This window comes from Tachypleus tridentatus, chromosome 10, assembly GCF_004210375.1.
Source record: "Tachypleus tridentatus isolate NWPU-2018 chromosome 10, ASM421037v1, whole genome shotgun sequence".
NCBI lineage: Eukaryota > Metazoa > Arthropoda > Merostomata > Xiphosura > Limulidae > Tachypleus > Tachypleus tridentatus.
In genome coordinates, this window is record NC_134834.1 from 99,961,123 (window position 1) to 99,985,974 (window position 24,852).

The window sequence follows — 24,852 nt, forward strand, 5'->3', positions numbered from 1 at the left end:
AGTGTAAAACTAATACTTTATGTGTAATTAATTAGTCTTAGTGTAAAAACTGATACTTTCTGTTTAATTAATTAGTCTTAGTGTACAAACTGATACTTTATGTTTAATCAATTAGTCTTAGTGTACAAACTGATACTTTATGTTTAATTAATTAGTCTTAGTGTAAAAACTGATACTTTATGTTTAATTAATTAGTCTTGATGTTCAACAGTCCAAATAACTGAGTGAAATTTGTTCTTTGACTGAAAGATATAAAGACTAATAATTAAACTAATATGAAAAATAAGGAAACAGTTTTGCTCATAAAAATGTATTTTGTCATTTGTAATTAATAATTTCAGAGCTAAAAAGTTTAATTCTAATGTGTGTGTTTTTAAATTTAAAATACTCATAGGAAAATATTATAATAAACTACACTATTTAGATAGCATGCCTAATTTAGTGAAAGTTAGTAAGAGAATTTGTTCAAAATCAATTTAAACCTTGAATTACTGATGGGATATAGACCCCAATGGCTTTGAAATACATTTTTACAAACTATTTTAGCTTTTAGTCCATGGCTTTGTTGGTTAAAATGTCTCTAATAATTCAAAAAAATTTTAAACAAAAATATCATTGATATTACACTTGTATTTATTCCACCTAACTAATTACTGCTGGGGTCTGTATGAACCCTCAAACCTTTGTGGAAAATGTGATTCAACATGGTCATGGTACAATATGTGAACTTTAATGTTAATGAATAGTGTTGAGAGTTAGAAAACGATTTTTGAAATCACTTTATTTTAGCATTGCTCACACACAAAAATACGTATTATTTACTTAGAACGGGCAAGATAGGAACTCTTACTGTCCAAACAGATGCAGGGGAGGAAGGTATTAAAAATGATGTGTCAGAAATACATATTCCAGGGACTTTCAGCGTCTTTAACCTGAATGAGAATGCATCAAAGTTATTTGTTGGAGGTATACCAGAATCTGCTAAGGTAAGGTTTCAATATATATTCACATAAGAAACATTGGTTGCTAAATTGTACAAGAATGCGTCAATGTCATGTATTGGAGGCTCTTGCAGTTTTACAGTAGTAAATTATGTCTTGTTTTTTCTTGTCTTAGATATATCTGTTTTCTTACATTGTAGGTTTTACATTTTTTGTTTATATTTTATATGTTTGGTGAAACCTTTGTTGTTTTAGTGATGAAAGTTTGGTATTCAAAAATCATTAAACATTTTAAACCACTAAAGTTGTTAGTAGACAAGACCTAGATAAGCTGTATTCATGGATACTGTATTTTTATACATAAAAGAAATAATTTTAAACTGTTAAAAAATCTTTAACAAATTAGTATAAGGCTTATGGTGGTATAATATCACACTTCACCAACAGGAAGCACTGCAGTTTAAAATATATTTTTATGTGTTTTAGATTCAAAAGATGTTCAGACCAGGACATTTACTGGATGTATTGAAGAGGTTGATTTTGGAGAGACACCTGTAGGTCTCTGGAATTTTGTAAAAGCCCAAAATAACTTTGAAGGTTGTGTGGGGAGAGACAAACTTGTTACACTTGTTACCTCCAATGGGCTGAGATTTGATGGTAGAGGCTATGCTATCATGCCTGGAGAACGGCACAATTTTGCTCGAGAAATAATAGTAATATTAGAGTTTAAAACTTATGCTGAAGAAGGATTACTCTTTCTTGTGGAAAATGGAGTGAGTACTTGTCAGTTATGCTGTTTAAACATTAAACAGAATGTATGAAACTGGTTAAAATGAAGTAAGCACTTGTCAGTTATGTTGTTTAAACATTAAACAGAATGTATGAAACTGGTTAAAATGGAGTGAGTACTTGTCAGTTATTTGTTTAAACATTAAACAGAATGTATGAAACTGGTTAAAATGAAGTAAGCACTTGTCAGTTATGTTGTTTAAACATTAAACAGAATGTATGAAACTGCTTAAAATGAAGTAAGCATTTGTCAATTATTTTGTTTAAACATCAAACAGAATGTATGGAACTAGTTAAAATGTAGTAAGTACTCATCAGTTATTTTGTTTAAACATGTAACAGAGTGTATGAAACAGGTTAAAATGAAGCAAGTACTTGTTAGTTATTTTGTTTAAACATGTAACAGAATGTATGGAACTGGTTAAAATGAAGTAAGAACTTGTTAAAATGAAGCAGTTATTTTGTTTAAACATCATGTAACAGAAAATGTAGTAAGAAAGTTATTTTGTTTAAACTGTAACAGAATTAAAATGAAGTAAGTACTCATCAGTTATTTTGTTTAAACATCTAACAGAGTGTATGAAACAGGTTAAAATGAAGCAAGTACTTGTCAGTTATTTTGTTTAAACATTAAACAGAATGTATGGAACTGGTTAAAGTGAAGTAAGTACTCATCAGTTATTTTGTTTAAACATCAAACAGAATGTATGGAACTGGTTAAAATGAAGTAAGTACTCATCAGTTATTTTGTTTAAACATCAAACAGAATGTATGGAACTGGTTAAAATGAAGTAAGTACTCATCAGTTATTTTGTTTAAACATCAAACAGAATATATGGAACTGGTTAAAATGAAGTAAGTACTCATCAGTTATTTTGTTTGAAGTAAACATCAAACAGAATGTATGGAACTGGTTAAAATGAAGTAAGTACTCATCAGTTATTTTGTTTAAACATTAAACAGAATGTATGGAACTGGTTAAAATTTTGTTATTTTGTTTAAACATTAAACAGAATGTATGGAACTGGTTAAAATGAAGTAAGTACTCATCAGTTATTTTGTTAAACATTAAACAGAATGTATGGAACTGGTTAAAATGAAGTAAGTACTCATCAGTTATTTTGTTTAAACATCAAACAGAATGTATGGAACTGGTTAAAATGAAGTAAGTACTCATCAGTTATTTTGTTTAAACATCAAACAGAATGTATGGAACTGGTTAAAATGAAGTAAGTACTCATCAGTTATTTTGTTTAAACATTAAACAGAATGTATGAAACTGGTTAAAATGAAGTAAGTATTTTGTTTAAACATCAGAATGTATGAAACTGGTTAAAATGAAGTAAGTAGTTATTTTGTTTAAACATTAAACAGAATGTATGGAACTGGTTAAAATGAAGTAAGTACTCATCAGTTATTTTGTTTAAACATTAAACAGAATGTATGGAACTGGTTAAAATGAAGTGAAGTAAGTGTATGGAACTGGTTAAAATGAAGTAAGTACTCATCAGTTATTTTGTTTAAACATCTAACAGAGTGTATGAAACTGGTTAAAATGAAGTAAGTGCTTGTCAGTTATTTTGTTTAAACATTAAACAGAACGTGTGAAACTGGTTAAAGTGGAGGGAGTTCTTGCCAGTTATGTTTTTTAAAAATTAAACAGAATGTATAAAACTGATCAAAATTTAACTTTTTAAACATATGTAAATCAGCATTTTATGAATTTGTTGCCCTGAGCAAAGCACAATTTTTAGTTATTAAATGAGACCTTTTTCTGTTTCTCCCCATTTAAAAAACCACTTTATGTTTATTTTTTTTGTTTTATGTGGTATATTTTCCTTTATCTACTTTCATTTGTTTTTATGTATTTAATATTAATTTGATAAAATTTTCACAGGCTCAAATTAGGTGTGTTTTTTTTACTAACATTCTTCTTGAATCGAAATTCAAAGCTAATAATGATTAAATAAATATTTCCGAAACCTTTTTTGAGTTTGGTAGTTTTAGGCAGATCATTTTCCAGTCATTAGACGTTTTATTTTTTATAACAACTTTAACACTGGTGATGACTGAATCTGAGGGACAGAGTTAAATACAGAATGAGTTTTGTGTTTGTGTAGATAACATGATTTTCTTTTGAAAGCAAAATTCATCAAATAATCTTTTGAAGTTATAAGAATACAGTTTTTCAAGCTTTTAAATTACATTTAATTTTTATATCTATTAAAGAAGTAATAAATTTTATGTTTCTGTATGTGTGTATTAGGTCTAAAATTGTATGTGTGAACAAATCATAAAACATTATATTTTTTAACTGCTCTGTTTCAGAATAACTTTTTTGCTCTGGAGCTGCAAGAAGGACGTCTGTACTCCAAGCTTAAGCTGGACGGAGACCTAGTGGTACTTAGGTCACCAAACACTTACAACAATGGAAGCTGGCATAGAGTAGAAGCAAAGAGAGTTGGCAAAGACACACTACTCTCTGTAAGCACCTGGAAACATTCAAATAAAATAAGCTTTAGAAACTGCATTAGATTTTTCAAAAGAGACATCCCACAAAGATGCTGTTTATAAAAGTAGATATATGGGAGTTATTTCAAACAAGTACATTGTATGTGTAGTCTCTAAAAGTAAAATACTTTAAACAGGTATTTGGAGCTAAACAGATACATTGTGAAATGTGGTTTTTAAAATCAAAGCAGATTAAACAGGTTCTCTGCCATATGTGATCTACAACAACAGGTCCATTTGAATACTTTGTAAAGAGTGTCTTCTAAAGGTAAGGGAGTTCAAGTGGAAACTTCAGTATGTATTCCCTGTAAACAATACAGCTTACGCATATACTTAGTATTGTGTGGTCCTTGTAAGTAAGCTTTTTAAACTTATATTTTATGAACAGGTTAGTTAAAAAACACACCTTATAAGGTGTGGTCACAATAAACAATGGAACTGAAATAGGCATTTTGTCACTATAAGCAAGACAACTCAGACAAACATACATGCTGTGAAGTTTGCCCACTGTAAACAATACAGTTGAAACTTGCATGTTGTGAGGTGTGGTTATTGTAAACAAGACAGTTTAAACATATGTGCTATTACATATGGTCACTGATAGCAAAACATTTGAAACATACATCCTGTGAGGTGTAGTCACTGAAACAAGACAACTGAAACATACATACTGTGAGGTGTAGTCACTGAAACAAGACCATTACTGAATGGTTGGTAAAGTTAGGTTGATAAATATCATGCATAGGATGTAGTAAGGACCATCTTACTGAGTGGTTGATAATAATGTGAAGGGTGTAGTAAGGACCATCTTACTGAATGGTTGATAATCATGTGAAGGGCATAGTAAGGACAATGTTACTGAATGGTTGATAATCATGTGAAGGGTGTAGTAAGGACCATGTTACTGAATGGTTGATAATCATGTGAAGGGCATAGTAAGGACCATGTTACTGAATGGTTGATAATAATGTGAAGGGTGTAGTAAGGACCATGTTACTGAATGGTTGATAATCATGTGAAGGGCATAGTAAGGACAATGTTACTGAATGGTTGATAATCATGTGAAGGGCATAGTAAGGACAATGTTACTGAGTGGTTGATAATAATGTGAAGGGTGTAGTAAGGACAATGTTACTGAGTGGTTGATAATCATGTGAAGGGTGTAGTAAGGACAATGTTACTGAGTGGTTGATAATAATGTGAAGGGTGTAGTAAGGACCATGTTACTGAGTGGTTGATAATCATGTGAAGGGTGTAGTAAGGACAATGTTACTGAGTGGTTGATAATCATGTGAAGGGTGTAGTAAGGACCATGTTACTGAATGGTTGATAATCATGTGAAGGGCATAGTAAGGACAATGTTACTGAGTGGTTGATAATAATGTGAAGGGTGTAGTAAGGACCATGTTACTGAATGGTTGATAATCATGTGAAGGGTGTAGTAAGGACAATGTTACTGAGTGGTTGATAATCATGTGAAGGGCATAGTAAGGACCATGTTACTGAATGGTTGATAATCATGTGAAGGGTGTAGTAAGGACCATCTTACTGAGTGGTTGATAATAATGTGAAGGGTGTAGTAAGGACAATGTTACTGAGTGGTTGATAATCATGTGAAGGGCATAGTAAGGACCATGTTACTGAATGGTTGATAATCATGTGAAGGGCATAGTAAGGACAATGTTACTGAGTGGTTGATAATCATGTGAAGGGTGTAGTAAGGACAATGTTACTGAGTGGTTGATAATCATGTGAAGGGCATAGTAAGGACCATGTTACTGAATGGTTGATAATCATGTGAAGGGCATAGTAAGGACAATGTTACTGAGTGGTTGATAATCATGTGAAGGGTGTAGTAAGGACCATGTTACTGAGTGGTTGATAATAATGTGAAGGGTGTAGTAAGGACCATGTTACTGAGTGGTTGATAATAATGTGAAGGGTGTAGTAAGGACAATGTTACTGAGTGGTTGATAATCATGTGAAGGGCATAGTAAGGACCATGTTACTGAATGGTTGATAATCATGTGAAGGGCATAGTAAGGACCATGTTACTGAATGGTTGATAATCATGTGAAGGGCATAGTAAGGACCATGTTACTGAATGGTTGATAATCATGTGAAGGGCATAGTAAGGACCATGTTACTGAGTGGTTGATAATCATGTGAAGGGCATAGTAAGGACCATGTTACTGAGTGGTTGATAATCATGTGAAGGGCATAGTAAGGACCATGTTACTGAATGGTTGATAATCATGTGAAGGGCATAGTAAGGACCATGTTACTGAGTGGTTGATAATCATGTGAAGGGCATAGTAAGGACCATGTTACTGAATGGTTGATAAACATATGAAGGGCATAGTAAGGACCATGTTACTGAGTGGTTGATAATCATGTGAAGGGTGTAGTAAGGACCATGTTACTGAGTGGTTGATAATCATGTGAAGGGTGTAGTAAGGACCATGTTACTGAGTGGTTGATAATCATGTGAAGGGTGTAGTAAGGACCATGTTACTGAATGGTTGATAATCATGTGAAGGGCATAGTAAGGACCACGTTACTGAGTGGTTGATAATCATGTGAATGGCATAGTAAGGACTATGTTACTGAATGGTTGATAATCACATGAAGGGCATAGTAAGGACCATGTTACTGAATGGTTGATAAACATCATGTGAAGGGTGTAATAATGACCATGTTACTGAATGGTTGATAAACATCATGTGAAGGGTGTAATAAGGACCGTGTTACCTAATGGTGGATAAACATCATGTGGTGGGTTTAATAAGGACAATATTACTGAGTGATTGGTAAAGTCAGGTTGATAACCATTATAACCTCTCAGTGGCACCACAATATGTGTGTGGGTTTACAAAGCTAGAAACTGGGTTTCAATACCTGTGGTGAAGAGAACACAGTTTGTTTGTGTGCCTAATTACAAACATCATGTGATATAATACTGATAATGTTGTTGAGAGACTGGTAAGATCAAGTTTACAAACATTGTCGAATCATTATAGATCCATCTGTTATGAAACATAAGGAGCATTAGATGTCAAACCTTCCTGCATATTACACAGACTGCTCCCTTGAATTTCAGTGTTAGTATATTACACAAGAATATTACCAGGGTTTTTGGACAGACAAGGCACTGGGTAGAAAGCTTGCTAAAATGTCATAGAGCACTACATTGATTGGAATACTTCTCTGAGTGTTTCAAGTGCCCTTTGATTTCAGTCTCAGTTTACAAACACAGATTTTTCTTAAACATATTCTAAATTATAACTTCAGAAAAATTTAACAACTTTGTTGATATATTATAGGTAACATATAAGAGTAATATATGTAGCATTTGTATAGCATAGTGCTATTGAACCCTTTTATTATTCAGAACTAAGTAAAATTAAAATGTTTATTGCCAAGACTGATTGGCACTGTAAAATTTTAAAATTCATTGTTAGTAGTGGATAGGCCTTTGGCAGAAAACGTTTGTCGGTACATTATCTGTGTCGCATCAGTTTAGTACAGAATAATGTAACCTAATTTCATAGTTGTTAAACTTTGATATACAAGTTTTTACTCCATAGTTAGATAAGTAGTGATCATTTCTATCCATAGTTATGTGAAATGTACAATAAAAATGTAAAATTATGAAGACTGAGCTTGGAAAACAATCAGTAAGGTTTTATTTTTGTTTTCAGATTAACAGTGTTGAGGTAGATAGTGGTGAAGCTTCAGAAGTTGAACTACAAAACACTAAGGATATTTATGTTGGTGGTTACCCAGGAGGCCACGCTCACACGTAAGTTCCTTTAAATTAAAAAACTCAGGTATATTTATTAGTGGAGATACATAGGTATACATACTTTCAGGTTAAAGGGCATTTCATAGTTATTTCAGAAAACATATAACTCCAGTGATAACAGAAGAATAGCAACTGGTTGGAAATTTGTAAAAAATATAGTATCTAAGTGTTAACTAAATCATACCAATAACAGATATAGACTCATTACCATCTTAACGAAGGACATAATGGCAGAATCTACAGGCTAAAAATGTATTTAGTTCCACAGTGATTCAGAAGATAAATTTAATGTAAAAGCTGTAGTGTTTGAAACCCATTATTTTGCTTTTGCAGAAGATCCAAGTTTTTTGCCTGAGTACACATGAACGTGAAGAAAACTGTTATAAGCTAGTTATTGCTAATTGATTTTGTTTAATATCCTATAAGCATTTCTTTCAGAAATGTTACTATGAATCATGAGTTGAATTAATTGGTGTGCATGTGGGTGTTATTATATCAAGTTGTTGGTAAAAGTAATTGTTTAAAGATGTGTGATAAAATTATACAACTGACTTTCAGAGAAATCACCAATGTGAACTTTGAAGGTTGTATCCAGAATCTACAAATTGGAACAGCAAATGAAGACCTTAATAAGAACAAGGAAGCACTTGGAGTAGTCCCAGGATGTCCTGCTACTGTAAGTTTGTAGGCTTAGAGAATTATTCACAGTGTGAGGTTCTTTGAAATGGAACTTTTGTACTATGTGTAACTGATAAGTGATTGTAATGAAATGGTGAGTTATGAGTTAGTTTGATTGTAAATTAGTTGCAATTATCAATAAATTTTTGAGGCCAGGCTGCTTTTGTGTGTAGGAAAGGAGTGGTTAATTATTTTTTGTAAACCATGAGGTTTTAATAGGATTGGTTTTAAAACTTGAAAAATCAAGCATTTTACTGGTAAATGTTAAATCATATTCATTTCTTTTCATGCATTAATTAGATAAATATTTATCTTCATAATTCTGGTTCTGCCACATTTCAGATTGCTCGAACTGTTTCATTCTCTGATGAAAGTCCTGGTTATGTGGCCATGGGAGGGACAAGTACCAAAAGTCATCTTAGTAAATATGCTCAGCTAACATTTAAATTTAAAACCATTGAACCTGATGGGTTAATTTTCTATGCAGCAGATGAAGAACAAAGCAGCTTCCTCTCTATAGCACTGGCTGATGGGCACTTAGTAATGAAGAGCCATCCTGGTGGTGAAATAAGAACAACAACCTCAAAAGTACAATGACAAAAACTGGCACTATATTACAGCAACAAAAACCTTACATCAGTTGAGACTAGATATTGATGACCTGTATGATTTTGACCAAGAAACATCAGAAAAGAATGAAATTTCCATTACAACACCCCTGTACTTTGGTGGAGTGCCTCAGGACTATGTCATAAAACCTGAAGCTGCAGCATCTATAAAACCATTTATTGGCTGTATAGGAGACACCACTGTTAACAACCAATTCCAGAATTTTGCAGACTCCCAAGATAGGCCAGGATCCTCATTAACCAGTTGCCCACTAGCTGATCCTGATGATGTGATTACAGAGCCACCTGTGGTAGACTACTCCACTGCTTTACCAGACCATATACAAGGTGTGTCAGTGTTATGACATCGCACAACTACAAGTTGTGGAATAAATATTTTTTCAGATATCGTGTAGGATGTTTTTATGTAATTTCTAGTTCTTATGACAGCTAAAGTGTTACACTGATATTATAAGAGGATATTTTTTTAAATTGAAACAGACACTTTTAGCTAAAATAACAGATTTTTATTTCTTGAATATTGTTTAAGAAATCCAATAGACAACTTTAGTATAAGATAATAACAGTACTTCTTATTAAAGTAAGTGGTTTGTGTTTACAGAAAAAATTACTGAAGGCCAGGAAATTGAAGGGCCTGATTTTGAAAGCTTTACTACTCTACCACCCACAACCACTTTGCTTACAACATTAGAGCCCACTGTCCCATATCCAACTCCTTATGGTTTATGTAAGCTACCTATTTCACCATTAAGTGACCCTGATATTACTTCAGAAGATGGACTGCGTTATGGTAATTCTCCATGGGCTAGAAACGAATTTTATGTACGTACAAGCACACTATTAGATGAGAGCACATTCTCGCTGGAATTTAAGACTGACCTTCCAGATGGAGTAATGTTTTATGTGGCTGGTTCTGATCACATTGACTTTATAGCTCTCTATCTTAGAAACAGGAAGGTAAGTTTGTACAGTAGAGATTTCTTTTATGTATCTGTCTCAGATCACTTACTTTGTAACTCTGTACCTTAGAAACAGGAAGGTAAGTTTGTACTGTAGAGATTTTTTTTATGTATCTGGTTCAGATCGCTTACTTTGTAACCCTCTACCTGAGAAACAGGAAGTCTAAAAATTTAAAAATGCATTTCTAAGTTGTATGTCTTCCAATTAACACATTTTTTTAGGTTGTTCCTTTACAAATAATTTTCTCTGAAGTAAAATTTTTGGTTTTTATTTATTGTAAAAAAACTTCTATATCCACACTTAACTCTCTCTCATGGGTTTGATCAAATTGAACAACCACATGACCACTTTAGTTATTATAGTCTTGATACTACCTGCTATTATTATAGTATGTATATATTCACAACATTTGGAAGAATTTCAGTCAACATTATAGGTTTTCTGATTAAAAAAAAACAGATTTGTTCATAAATATATCATCCTGTTTTGTACCTAGTTTGAGTGTAAAAGCGATTTTCTTGTTAAGATTACAAATACTTTGTCTCAAACTTCATTATCTCTAAAGCTTCTTAAATACATTTCAAACGTTTATTTTCCATAAAACTTTATATTTTATTTGTTATTTTCTCCTAACCATAAAAAATAAGTGAAATTAGTCTAATTTACCCTATTTTCTTTCTAGAATGGCTTCAAATTGTAACATGAAATTATATTTACTTATTCTGTGTACTCATAAAAGTATATATCTACTTTTATTTCATTGCCCTTTAAACCATGTCTAACTACTGTAAATCACTTGGGGAATGTGGAGCTCATGCTATGGTATTAAACTACATTACTGAGGAGCTGTACTCATCCATGCCTCATGAAACATTTTTATTATATTATTATTATTATTTATTTTACCAAGTCTAAACTGCACTAACCTAAAAAATTCCTATTTTATATTTTAGTGGCCTTTATAATAATAAGTAAAGAATAAATATGAAAAACAAAAGATAAATTACTTACCTGTCTTTTATTTGTAGTTAACTATTGATGACAATTTACCCTACTTTGTTTTTGTACTATTGGTAGTAATGCACTAAATAACATTTTGCAATTAAATAATGCACCAAGAAACATTGAACAACAACCTGCAGAAAACAATGTCCCATAAGTATCACAGTTTTCTTTCTTTTTAATAACAAGAGTAGTTACAAATCATCCAAGTGAATTGATGTGTTTCACAAGGGGATAAAGCTTGTACTGAAAAGCAAATTAACGTTTTTCTGTATAGAAAACAACATAATACGTAAATGGAAAGATGAAAATCTTTGCTTTTGATTGATTATGAATAGCATAGTATTAATTATAAGAGAGAAAATAATAACAAATCTTGAAAGAGAGTATATGACATGTGAATGTGGTCTAATTGATGGTTCTGTAACCAAACATGATTGAATGTTATAAATATTATGGTTAGTGTGAGTAATTGATGGTTCTGTAACCAAACATGATTGAATGTTATAAATATTATGGTTAGTGTGAGTAATTGATGGTTCTGTAACCAAACATGATTGAATGTTATAAATATTATGGTTAGTGTGAGTAATTGATGGTTCTGTAACCAAACATGATTGAATGTTATAAATATTATGGTTAGTGTGAGTAATTGATGGTTCTGTAACCAAACATGATTGAATGTTATAAATATTATGGTTAGTGTGAGTAATTGATGGTTCTGTAACCAAACATGATTGAATGTTATAAATATTATGGTTAGTGTGAGTAATTGATGGTTCTGTAACCAAACATGATTGAATGTTATAAATATTATGGTTAGTGTGAGTAATTGATGGTTCTGTAACCAAACATGATTGAATGTTATAAATATTATGGTTAGTGTGAGTAATTGATGGTTCTGTAACCAAACATGATTGAATGTTATAAATATTATGGTTAGTGTGAGTAATTGATGGTTCTGTAACCAAACATGATTGAATGTTATAAATATTATGGTTAGTGTGAGTAATTGATGGTTCTGTAACCAAACATGATTGAATGTTATAAATATTATGGTTAGTGTGAGTAATTGATGGTTCTGTAACCAAACATGATTGAATGTTATAAATATTATGGTTAGTGTGAGTAATTGATGGTTCTGTAACCAAACATGATTGAATGTTATAAATATTATGGTTAGTGTGAGTAATTGATGGTTCTGTAACCAAACATGATTGAATGTTATAAATATTATGGTTAGTGTGAGTAATTGATGGTTCTGTAACCAAACATGATTGAATGTTATAAATATTATGGTTAGTGTGAGTAATTGATGGTTCTGTAACCAAACATGATTGAATGTTATAAATATTATGGTTAGTGTGAGTAATTGATGGTTCTGTAACCAAACATGATTGAATGTTATAAATATTATGGTTAGTGTGAGTAGTGATGGTTCTGTAACCAAACATGATTGAATGTTATAAATATTATGGTTAGTGTAGTAATTGATGGTTCTGTAACCAAACATGATTGAATGTTATAAATATTATGGTTAGTGTGAGTAATTGATGGTTCTGTAACCAAACATGATTGAATGTTATAAATATTATGGTTAGTGTGAGTAATTGATGGTTCTGTAACCAAACATGATTGAATGTTATAAATATTATGGTTAGTGTGAGTAATTGATGGTTCTGTAACCAAACATGATTGAATGTTATAAATATTATGGTTAGTGTGAGTAATTGATGGTTCTGTAACCAAACATGATTGAATGTTATAAATATTATGGTTAGTGTGAGTAATTGATGGTTCTGTAACCAAACATGATTGAATGTTATAAATATTATGGTTAGTGTGAGTAATTGATGGTTCTGTAACCAAACATGATTGAATGTTATAAATATTATGGTTAGTGTGAGTAATTGATGGTTCTGTAACCAAACATGATTGAATGTTATAAATATTATGGTTAGTGTGAGTAATTGATGGTTCTGTAACCAAACATGATTGAATGTTATAAATATTATGGTTAGTGTGAGTAATTGATGGTTCTGTAACCAAACATGATTGAATGTTATAAATATTATGGTTAGTGTGAGTAATTGATGGTTCTGTAACCAAACATGATTGAATGTTATAAATATTATGGTTAGTGTGAGTAATTGATGGTTCTGTAACCAAACATGATTGAATGTTATAAATATTATGGTTAGTGTGAGTAATTGATGGTTCTGTAACCAAACATGATTGAATGTTATAAATATTATGGTTAGTGTGAGTAATTGATGGTTCTGTAACCAAACATGATTGAATGTTATAAATATTATGGTTAGTGTGAGTAATTGATGGTTCTGTAACCAAACATGATTGAATGTTATAAATATTATGGTTAGTGTGAGTGATGATTTTGTAGTGAGTAACTTTTATTAAATGTCATACCTATTGGAGGAGTGGTGAATAAAATAGAAAAGTGTCATTTCTCACACTAGAAGAAATTAAAGGTTTTATTTATATTGCCTTTTAAAATTAAGAACTTAAAACTTATATACTATTAAAATGTAGGCTATTAGCTGAAAGTTTATGTTACAATAATTGTTATAACAGAAACAAAAAGTAACGTAATTAAATTTTGAATGTAAGACACTTAAAACATCATGATGTGTGAAGTGAAGGATGCCAATGTAACGAAAATTAATTTGTCGTGCTATATTTTCTCTTGATTGCAGCTTGCATTTCTACACTTAAATTGTTTGACTATAACATCTTTTCTTTCTTCACTTAAATATAGAAAGTCAAGTTAAAATCAAGTTCTAAAATTTATTCTTTGTTCACATGAATATAACTAAGTCTTGATGACAAGAAACCCACTTGAAATAACATTCACCTGCAACGCCCCCTACAACACGGTACTAGTTTATACTTTCATTCATAAGACGTGTCCGTAAAAGGTCACATTCAAACTCTCTCTTTTTTAACCTGAAGATGACCTAGGAAGGTCGAAACATTCTTCTCTCCTTATCAATAAAAGTATTAATACCCATACCAGCCATTCTGAGATACATGATTATAACTAATTTTTCAATAATTCTGTTTTTCTATTAAATTTGTATTTCACCCGAACGTATCAACTTTTATTTTGCAAGTTTTACTACTGTAACTTTCTTCATTTCGCTATATTGTAACAACTGCTACGTCCATACTCAGTTTGTCCTGCTTGTGGTCAGGTGTTTTTTGCCTTTGATTGTGGTGGAGGAGCAGGAAGGTCATCGACAAGTGAGAATTATAATGATGGTGAGTGGCATTCTGTGAAGTTCTCTCGTCGTGGACGAGATGGAAAACTTGAAGTCGATGGCAGAGAAGTTGTACAAGTGAAGTCACATGGAAGTCCTAATTCTTTAAATGTTAGGTGCTCCAGTGTATGTAGGGGACTGTCGGAAGACACAGCAAGAAAAGCTAAAACAATCTTGAAGTAAGAATTGTATTTACATTTCAGACCTGATAAGACCAAAACTCAAATTGTCTTAATATTTTTTTACCTTAGTAGATATGCATGTGATTTATGTAATTGATCCTTGTAAAGTACACATAATATGAATATTCATAGTTGTAGTGTAATAAAATTTAAAAATGCAATCATTGTTTATTTATTAAGTGAATTGTTGGAGTAATTCTCAGTTGTTTTTTTTAAATTTATTATTATTATATTATGCTTTACAGTAAGGTAATTAAGTTTCTAGCACTTGCTAGATGATACAGCAACCTTCTGATTTATTTTTATTAACATTGGTTTTATAGAAATATATGTTTCATGAGAAAATCACATCTCATTCAATGCAGAAACTCCTTGCTTTTGTGTTCTAGAACCCTAGTTCTTGACCTCAGCTTTCTAATACTGATGATGCAACATTTTTACATTCTCTAAGTTCCAATGTATTAATCGATAATATTTTCACGTTTTTCAGTAGGATATGTTCCAATGTATTAATCTGCAATATTTTCACGTTTTTCAGTAGGATAGGTTCCAATATATTAATCTGCAATATTTTCACGTTTTTCAGTAGGATAGGTTTCAATGTATTAATCTGCAATATTTTCACGTTTTTCAATAGGATAGGTTCCAATGTATTAAACCATAATATTTTCACGTTTTTCAATAGGATAGGTTCCAATGTATTAAACCGTAATATTTTCACGTTTTTCAATAGGATAGGTTCCAATGTATTAATCTGCAATATTTTCACATTTTTCAATAGGATAGGTTCCAATGTATTAATCCATAATATTTTCACATTTTTCAATAGGATATGTTTCAATGTATTAATCCATAATATTTTCACGTTTTTCAATAGGATAGGTTCCAATGTATTAATCCATAATATTTTTACATTTTCAATAGGATAGGTTCCAATGTATTAATCCATAATATATTCCGCGTTTTTCAATGGGATAGGTTTCAATGTATTAATTCATAATATTTTCACGTTTTTCAACAGGATAGGTTCCAATGTATTAATCCATAATATTTTCACATTTTTCAATAGGATAGGTTCCAATGTATTAAACCGTAATATTTTCACGTTTTTCAATAGGATAGGTTCCAATGTATTAATCCATAATATTTTCACATTTTTCAATAGGATAGGTTCCAATGTATTAATCCATAATATTTTTTACATTTTTCAATAGGATAGGTTCCAATGTATTAATCCATAATATATTCACGTTTTTCAATGGGATAGGTTTCAATGTATTAATTCATAATATTTTCACGTTTTTCAACAGGATAGGTTCCAATGTATTAATCCATAATATATTCACGTTTTTCATTAGGATAGGTTCCAATGTATTAATCCATAATATTTTCACATTTTTCAATAGGATATGTTTCAATGTATTAATCCATAATATTTTCACATTTTTCAATAGGATAGGTTCCAATGTATTAATCCACAATATTTTCACGTTTTTTAATAGGATAGGTTCCAATGTATTAAACCATAATATTTTCACGTTTTTCAATAGGATAGGTTCCAATGTATTAATCCATAATATTTTTTACATTTTTCAATAGGATAGGTTCCAATGTATTAATCCATAATATATTCCACGTTTTCAATGGGATAGGTTTCAATGTATTAATTCATAATATTTTCACGTTTTCAACAGGATAGGTTCCAATGTATTAATCCATAATATTTTCACATTTTTCAATAGGATAGGTTCCAATGTATTAAACCGTAATATTTTCACGTTTTTCAATAGGATAGGTTCCAATGTATTAATCCATAATATTTTCACATTTTTCAATAGGATAGGTTCCAATGTATTAATCCATAATATTTTCACATTTTTCAATAGGATATGTTTCAATGTATTAATCCATAATATTTTCACATTTTTCAATAGGATAGGTTCCAATGTATTAATCCATAATATTTTTTACATTTTTCAATAGGATAGGTTCCAATGTATTAATCCATAATATATTCACGTTTTTCAATGGGATAGGTTTCAATGTATTAATTCATAATATTTTCACGTTTTTCAACAGGATAGGTTCCAATGTATTAATCCATAATATATTCACGTTTTTCATTAGGATAGGTTCCAATGTATTAATCCATAATATTTTCACATTTTTCAATAGGATATGTTTCAATGTATTAATCCATAATATTTTCACGTTTTTCAATAGGATAGGTTCCAATGTATTAATCCACAATATTTTCACGTTTTTTAATAGGATAGGTTCCAATGTATTAAACCATAATATTTTCACGTTTTTCAATAGGATAGGTTCCAATGTATTAAACCGTAATATTTTCACGTTTTTCAATAGGATAGGTTCCAATGTAGTAATCCATAATATTTTCACATTTTTCAATAGGATATGTTTCAATGTATTAATCCATAATATTTTCACTTTTTTTAATAGGATAGGTTCCAATGTATTAATCCATAATATTTTCACATTTTTCAGTAGGATATGTTTCAATGTATTAATCCATAATATTTTCATGTTTTTCAATAGGATAGGTTCCAATGTATTAATCCATAATATTTTTTACATTTTTCAATAGGATAGGTTCCAATGTATTAATCCATAATATATTCACGTTTTTCAATGGGATAGGTTTCAATGTATTAATTCATAATATTTTCACGTTTTTCAACAGGATAGGTTCCAATGTATTAATCCATAATATTTTCACGTTTTTCAATAGGACAGGTTCCAATGTATTAATCCATAATATTTTCACATTTTTCAATAGGATATGTTTCAATGTATTAATCCATAATATTTTCACGTTTTTCAATAGGATAGGTTCCAATGTATTAATCCATAATATTTTTACATTTTTCAATAGGATAGGTTCCAATGTATTAATCCATAATATATTCACGTTTTTCAATAGGATATGTTTCAATGTATTAATCCATAATATATTCACGTTTTTCAGTAGGATAGGTTCCAATGTATTAATCCATAATATATTCACGTTTTTCAGTAGGATAGGTTCCAATGTATTAATCCATAATATATTCACGTTTTTCAGTAGGATAGGTTCCAATGTATTGTTCCATAATATTTTCACGTTTTTCAACAGGATATGTTCCAATGTATTAATCCATAATATTTTCACATTTTTCAATAGGATATGTTTCAATGTATTAATCCATAATATTTTCACGTTTTTCAATAGGATAGGTTCCAATGTATTAATCCATAATATTTTTACATTTTTCAATAGGATAGGTTCCAATGTATTAATCCATAATATATTCACGTTTTTCAATAGGATATGTTTCAATGTATTAATCCATAATATATTCACGTTTTTCAGTAGGATAGGTTCCAATGTATTAATCCATAATATATTCACGTTTTTCAGTAGGATAGGTTCCAATGTATTAATCCATAATATATTCACGTTTTCAGTAGGATAGGTTCCAATGTATTGTTCCATAATATTTTCAATGTTTTTCAACAGGATATGTTCCAATGTATTAATCCATAATATTTTCACGTTTTTCAATAGGATAGGTTCCAATGTATTGTTCCATAATATTTTCACGTTTTTCAATAGGATAGGTTCCAATGTATTGTTCCATAATATTTTCACGTTTTTCAATAGGATATGTTCCAATGTATTGATCCACAATATTTTCACGTTTTTCAATAGGATAGGTTCCAATGTATTGATCCATAATATTTTCACATTTTTCAATAGGATAGGTTCCAATGTATTAGTCATAATGCTAACAGTTTTAATTATTAATCTCACCCAATTTTGATGGCAACAAAAGAACAAACATTCCATTCATGAAGTCATTGTCATCATAAGTTATCCTTTATCCCTTTTCTTTTTTTATGTATTTATCATTTCCTTGTTTTGTATGCTTTGACATTCATTCCATTGTGGCTTCCAATTCTGCAGTTTTGTTTGTTATGATTAGAATGTTAATGCGAGCACCTTGGGGTCTTCCATTTGGAAACAACTGATGGAATACTATCATGGAGAAGTGTGATTATTGTGTTTCCAACACTGTGTATTGAAAGGTTTGTGTGTTCTGATGTTGCTGCTAACCATCTGAGGAAAAGTTACACAAGGACAACAAACTTTATATAATACTCTGAGTGTTGGTCTAAAATCTTGATTTCAGTGTCACTGGCCACTGAGGTTTAGACAAAAAAAACTTTGTATAGTTTTAAATGTCCTCTATTTACCTGTATCAACTGTGTGGTACTTTAGATTGTACTACACTCAAAACCCATAAATTACCACTGTTATTAGTATGGTTGTATCATAAGACCAGTGCTAATATAGTAAATATATATAAGTGTTTATTAGTTTATTTGTTGCTAGATTTACATTTTGTTATAATTACTATATGCAGGCTGTCTCTTTTGTGTGTTCTGATGTTGCTGCTAACCATTTGAGGAAAAGTTACACAAGGACAACAAACTTTATATAATACTCTGAGTGTTGGTCTAAAATCTTGATTTCAGTGTCACTGGCCACTGAGGTTTAGACAAAAAAAACTTTGTATAGTTTTAAATGTCCTCTATTTACCTGTATCAACTGTGTGGTACTTTAGATTGTACTACACTCAAAACCCATAAATTACCACTGTTATTAGTATGGTTGTATCATAAGACCAGTGCTAATATAGTAAATATATATAAGTGTTTATTAGTTTATTTGTTGCTAGATTTACATTTTGTTATAATTACTATATGCAGGCTGTCTCTTTTTAAAATAATTATTTTATGTTTATTGAGGTTTGTTTTTGTTAAGAACAATTGTCTGTAAATTTGAACTGACAGTCTGTAGACAAGGCAACTACTCAAAAACACCCACTACCACCTCTTACACTACTTTTGACTACTGGGACTTGACATTACTTTTACAGTGCCCTAAAGTGTACATCATGTTTTGTATCATTGTGATACAAGCCACAGATCCTTGGATTCATAGCACACTAACCATTAGGTTATATCTAACCCCATTTTGAAGATATATGTGAAAGCTTTAAAATTCCTTTATCAGTTTTCAAACAACCCTGTTTAAAACAAAATTATACATTACAACTATAGTTTTGTAATACAGTTCTACATCTTAAACTATATATAATTGAAAGAAGGAATGTTAAAAATAAGTTTTCCTAAATTGTGTAAAATAACTGCTTAATGTTCGTTTTGTAGATAGTATCTGATTCATTTGTTGCTAAGTGCAAAGCCACAAAATAAGCTATCTGTGCTGTGCCCACCAGGGGTATCAAAACCCAATTATTAGCAACATAACCCTTCAAATTTAATGCTGAGCTACTAGGAGCATTTATTAAGGTTTTTGTTTATTATATAATTGTTGTTGACTTTTCTGCTGAACAGGACACATTGGTTTTTTTTTATTAAAATATTGCTTTGAATTCTTGAGTTATAGTGACTTTTTATATATAAGTATCCAATATAAGATTATTTATAGACTTGTTAGGACACAATGTCATTTTGACAATAAGGTTAGTACAAAAATAGCTTTATTTTTCTCCAGGTAATAATAATGTAAAAACTTCAGACAATGTTTCATTATTGCAGTTTCATAAAGAATTCTAGTGGTACAAGCTGTAATGAAGCTGTGATATAAAAACACTGGTTGAAATGAAAAGCATATTTTTATTACTTTCAACCTAACCTAAAAGAACAACAAGAGACATTCTAGTTCATTAAGCCTGTTCCAGAGGCCAACCACCTTCTTAGAAAATAAAGGTGTCTTAGGTGAAGATGACTTCTACCCTGCTTAAATTTGTGTTCCATAGTCTTACCAATCTCACCATTAAATTAAAATAAGTCATGCATCAACACTTTCTATTCCCTTTACAATCTTAAACACCTTAATCAGATCCCTCCAGATGTCATCTTTATAGCCCTTCTCTGAACCCTTTCCAATAATTCAATGTCCTGTTTGAGGTAAGGAGCCCAAGGCTGAACATAGTACTTCAAATGTGGCCTAAATTAATTATTATAATGCCATTATAACCACTTTAATCTTCTATTTATTATTTCCATAGATACAAACTAAAATCCTATTTGCCTTGCTACCAGTACATTGGCTTAAGAGACTGATGAAGCAGAACACCAAGATCTTTCACTTCCACAAGTGTTAAGGTTATTCCCATCAAAATTGTATATGTGCGTTATCTTGCATTCATTATAATTAAGTCACCTGCCAATTATACACCCAGTTCTTAAATGACTTTATATCTACAAATGGATTAAATCTCCTTGCTATTATCCTCAATATTCTCAACTTCAACAGGATGTAACTTACATTTAACATACAGAGCCACTCTTTAGTAATATGTCCCTTTTAAATAAACTATAACCATATATTTTAAAGATATTCCTGTCACCAGAATTACTACTTGCATTTAACCAATGTTCAGTTATTACCATTACATCAAATCTCCTGCTCTGACCAATGATCTAAAGCCATATATTTTATTTAACATTTAACCAATGTTCAGTTATTACCATTACATCAAATCTCCTGCTCTGACCAATGATCTAAAGCCATATATTTTATTTAACATTTAACCAATGTTCAGTTGTTACCATTACATCAAATCTCCTGCTCTGACCAATGATCTAAAGCCGTATATTTTATTTAACATTTAACCAAATGTTCAGTTATTACCATTACATCAAATCTCCTGCTCTGACCAATGATCTAAAGCCATATATTTTATTTAACATTTAACCAATGTTCAGTTATTACCATTACATCAAATCTCCTGCTCTGACCAATGATCTAAAGCCATATATTTTATTTAACATTTAACCAATGTTCAGTTATTACCATTACATCAAATCTCCTGCTCTGACCAATGATCTAAAGCCATATATTTTATTTAACATTTAACCAATGTTCAGTTATTACCATTACATCAAATCTCCTGCTCTGACCAATGATCTAAAGCCGTATATTTTATTTAACATTTAACCAAATGTTCAGTTATTACCATTACATCAAATCTCCTGCTCTGACCAATGATCTAAAGCTATATATTTTATTTAACATTTAACCAATGTTCAGTTATTACCATTACATCAAATCTCCTGCTCTGACCAATGATCTAAAGCCGTTATATTTTATTTAACATTTAACCAAATGTTCAGTTATTACCATTACATCAAATCTCCTGCTCTGACCAATGATCTAAAGCCATATATTTTATTTAACATTTAACCAATGTTCAGTTATTACCATTACATCAAATCTCCTGCTCTGACCAATGATCTAAAGCCATATATTTTATTTAACATTTAACCAAATGTTCAGTTATTACCATTACATCAAATCTCCTGCTCTGACCAATGATCTAAAGCCATATATTTTATTTAACATTTAACCAATGTTCAGTTATTACCATTACATCAAATCTCCTGCTCTGACCAATGATCTAAAGCCGTATATTTTATTTAACATTTAACCAAATGTTCAGTTATTACCATTACATCAAATCTCCTGCTCTGACCAATGATCTAAAGCCATATATTTTATTTAACATTTAACCAATGTTCAGTTGTTACCATTACATCAAATCTCCTGCTCTGACCAATGATCTAAAGCCGTATATTTTATTTAACATTTAACCAAATGTTCAGTTATTACCATTACATCAAATCTCCTGCTCTGACCAATGATCTAAAGCCATATATTTTATTTAACATTTAACCAATGTTCAGTTATTACCATTACATCAAATCTCCTGCTCTGACCAATGATCTAAAGCCATATATTTTATTTAACATTTAACCAATGTTCAGTTATTACCATTACATCAAATCTCCTGCTCTGACCAATGATCTAAAGCCATATATTTTATTTAACATTTAACCAATGTTCAGTTATTACCATTACATCAAATCTCCTGCTCTGACCAATGATCTAAATTTTATTTCTTATACTTCTAACATTGCAACAATAAGTTTAGCTTAACATTAAAACTAACTTTATACATTGTTCCTACATTATATATATCTTTCTATGTTACTTATATTATTATTATTTAATTTCATTATTCTGTCTTCCTCCCTTGTATAATCCTAGTTTAAAGTTGCCCTGTGTACAAGCATGTACCCTATTTAAATGTAAACCATCTATTCCAAAAAGTCCCTTTTACCCATTGAACTAATCCCACAAATCCAACCAGCCAAATCTCTCTTCCTTAGATATAAACCTAAGCCTAGTATCCAGTCCAAGTCACTTAATTATAATGTCATTCCTGCTGTTAAGTCTTAGCAGTATCTTCAGTAGAATTCAAGTTATTATGACCCTTTTCTTTGTCAGTGCCTTGTACTTCAACTATGCTCCCCTGACCTAGCCTATCCTTCCTTACAAAATTAGCCTCTGTGTGAAAATGAGTGTGTCACTACAATCACCCTTTACTATATATACCTGCTCTGTCTATTATATTCTCTACCCATGGAGAGAATTTTTGTCATTTCTAACTTTATTATTAAAATGTTTAAATCCTTCCATATGCACTACTGAGAAACAGCAAAATAAGCCATAATGCCTTTGTATGTTCTTCAAGTGTCAAGATAATTCTTAAACTTACATGAACATATTGTTTTGAAACTTTATAACAAATAACCCACTTCTTACAAAATAATTGTTTTGAGACATCTTGAAAAAATTATTGTAAATGTATGACTGACAAAATTTTATACCTGAGGATGGCAAAATATAATAAAGTTTTTCCTTATTCAGTCAAGTTACCTCTAAACTTTTATAATGGCTGTTTGCTGTTAGTTAATAAGTTTCTAAATCTAATACTGTTTCTGACTCTGTTAGGATGTTGTGACTCCTTTCCCTGGCTGTATGAGAAATATCAGAGTTGAAGATGAAGTTCTGAAGAAGCCAAAACTAACAGAGAGAGTTGAACCTTGCTCTGATAAAGTTGAAGGTGGAACCTACTTCCCAGTTTCTGGAAGCTACATTCGTCTTTGTGAGCATGGTTTTAATGATTTTAATATTTGCTCTTTTTCATTTGTTTGCTTGATGTAAGACTCCAGCCTTATCACAAGTAATAAGAGAATACACAATTCAGTTCAAATTGGGCTTGACTATGTACCATTCTTAAGGATAAAGAACATCGTTACTCTCATGATAATTCAGCAAAATATATGTCAGATCTTGGTTTAATAGTAGAAATCTAAATGCTTTAAATTAAAATTTAAAGAATAAAACAAACAATTATACAAATTTCCCTTGTTTACTCGAGTTTCCACACATCATACAAAGATGAAAACAGAAAGAAAAGAAAAATATTCCTTTGTCATTAATAAACATTTTCTATGGCTATGTTTCAATTCAACACAAAAATATGATACCCTGTTTAGGAGATTGTAGTTGGATGTTAAATGATTTCTTGAACCTACATATATTTTTTTTTAATATCATACATTGTTTAATCCAGCTACTCTTTGTATAACAGACTTGATTACATGTAGGGTTCTAGCAGAGTACCCGATGTTACTTGGATGAAAATGATTTAGATATCCCATGTTGTTTTGGTTAAATGAACCATATTAATGTTTTTTGGGGGTTTTTGCAAAAAAAACAACAAAATCTAAAAGATTTCTTTACCTAATTAAATGTTTTGATCAAAATCAATAAAAACAACATTGTGCTAAAAGAATACCAATTTGCTAAAGCTATTTTAATCATAGTAAAACAAGGTACGTTGCTTCTCCTTCTTGAATGACATTTCCAGTTTCCAAAACAAAATTCCTAACTTTTCGACATCTTGATTTCTGCTGTGTGGTCAACTGTTGCAGCATATTTTAACTTTATTATCATTCCATTTAATAAATAATTTGTTTATTATCTTCTTCTTGTAACACAACATAAATGAAAATTTGCTGATAACCTAACGTTTTATGTAAAGTCATTGTATAGCTGAACCTTATGTGTACATGCAAACAAACCAAAAGATATGGTTGAAGCAAGCCTGTTTAGTTGAGGGAGAGTGTATGTGTGTG

At 30.6% G+C, this 24,852-nt stretch overlaps 1 protein-coding gene across 1 annotated transcript in view; it reads left to right on the forward strand.

Moving 5' to 3' along the window:
* The window catches only part of LOC143228425 (laminin subunit alpha-like), a 189,771-nt gene that overhangs the window by 160,494 nt on the left and 4,425 nt on the right, over nucleotides 1-24,852 (forward strand). Inside the window, 12 exon segments of the mRNA XM_076459687.1 lie at nucleotides 827-986; nucleotides 1,117-1,141; nucleotides 1,428-1,714; nucleotides 4,059-4,214; nucleotides 7,943-8,043; nucleotides 8,605-8,722; nucleotides 9,067-9,306; nucleotides 9,308-9,680; nucleotides 9,955-10,310; nucleotides 14,528-14,772; nucleotides 15,021-15,024; nucleotides 23,663-23,816. Of these exon segments, the coding sequence (XP_076315802.1) occupies nucleotides 827-986; nucleotides 1,117-1,141; nucleotides 1,428-1,714; nucleotides 4,059-4,214; nucleotides 7,943-8,043; nucleotides 8,605-8,722; nucleotides 9,067-9,306; nucleotides 9,308-9,680; nucleotides 9,955-10,310; nucleotides 14,528-14,772; nucleotides 15,021-15,024; nucleotides 23,663-23,816 (2,219 nt within the window).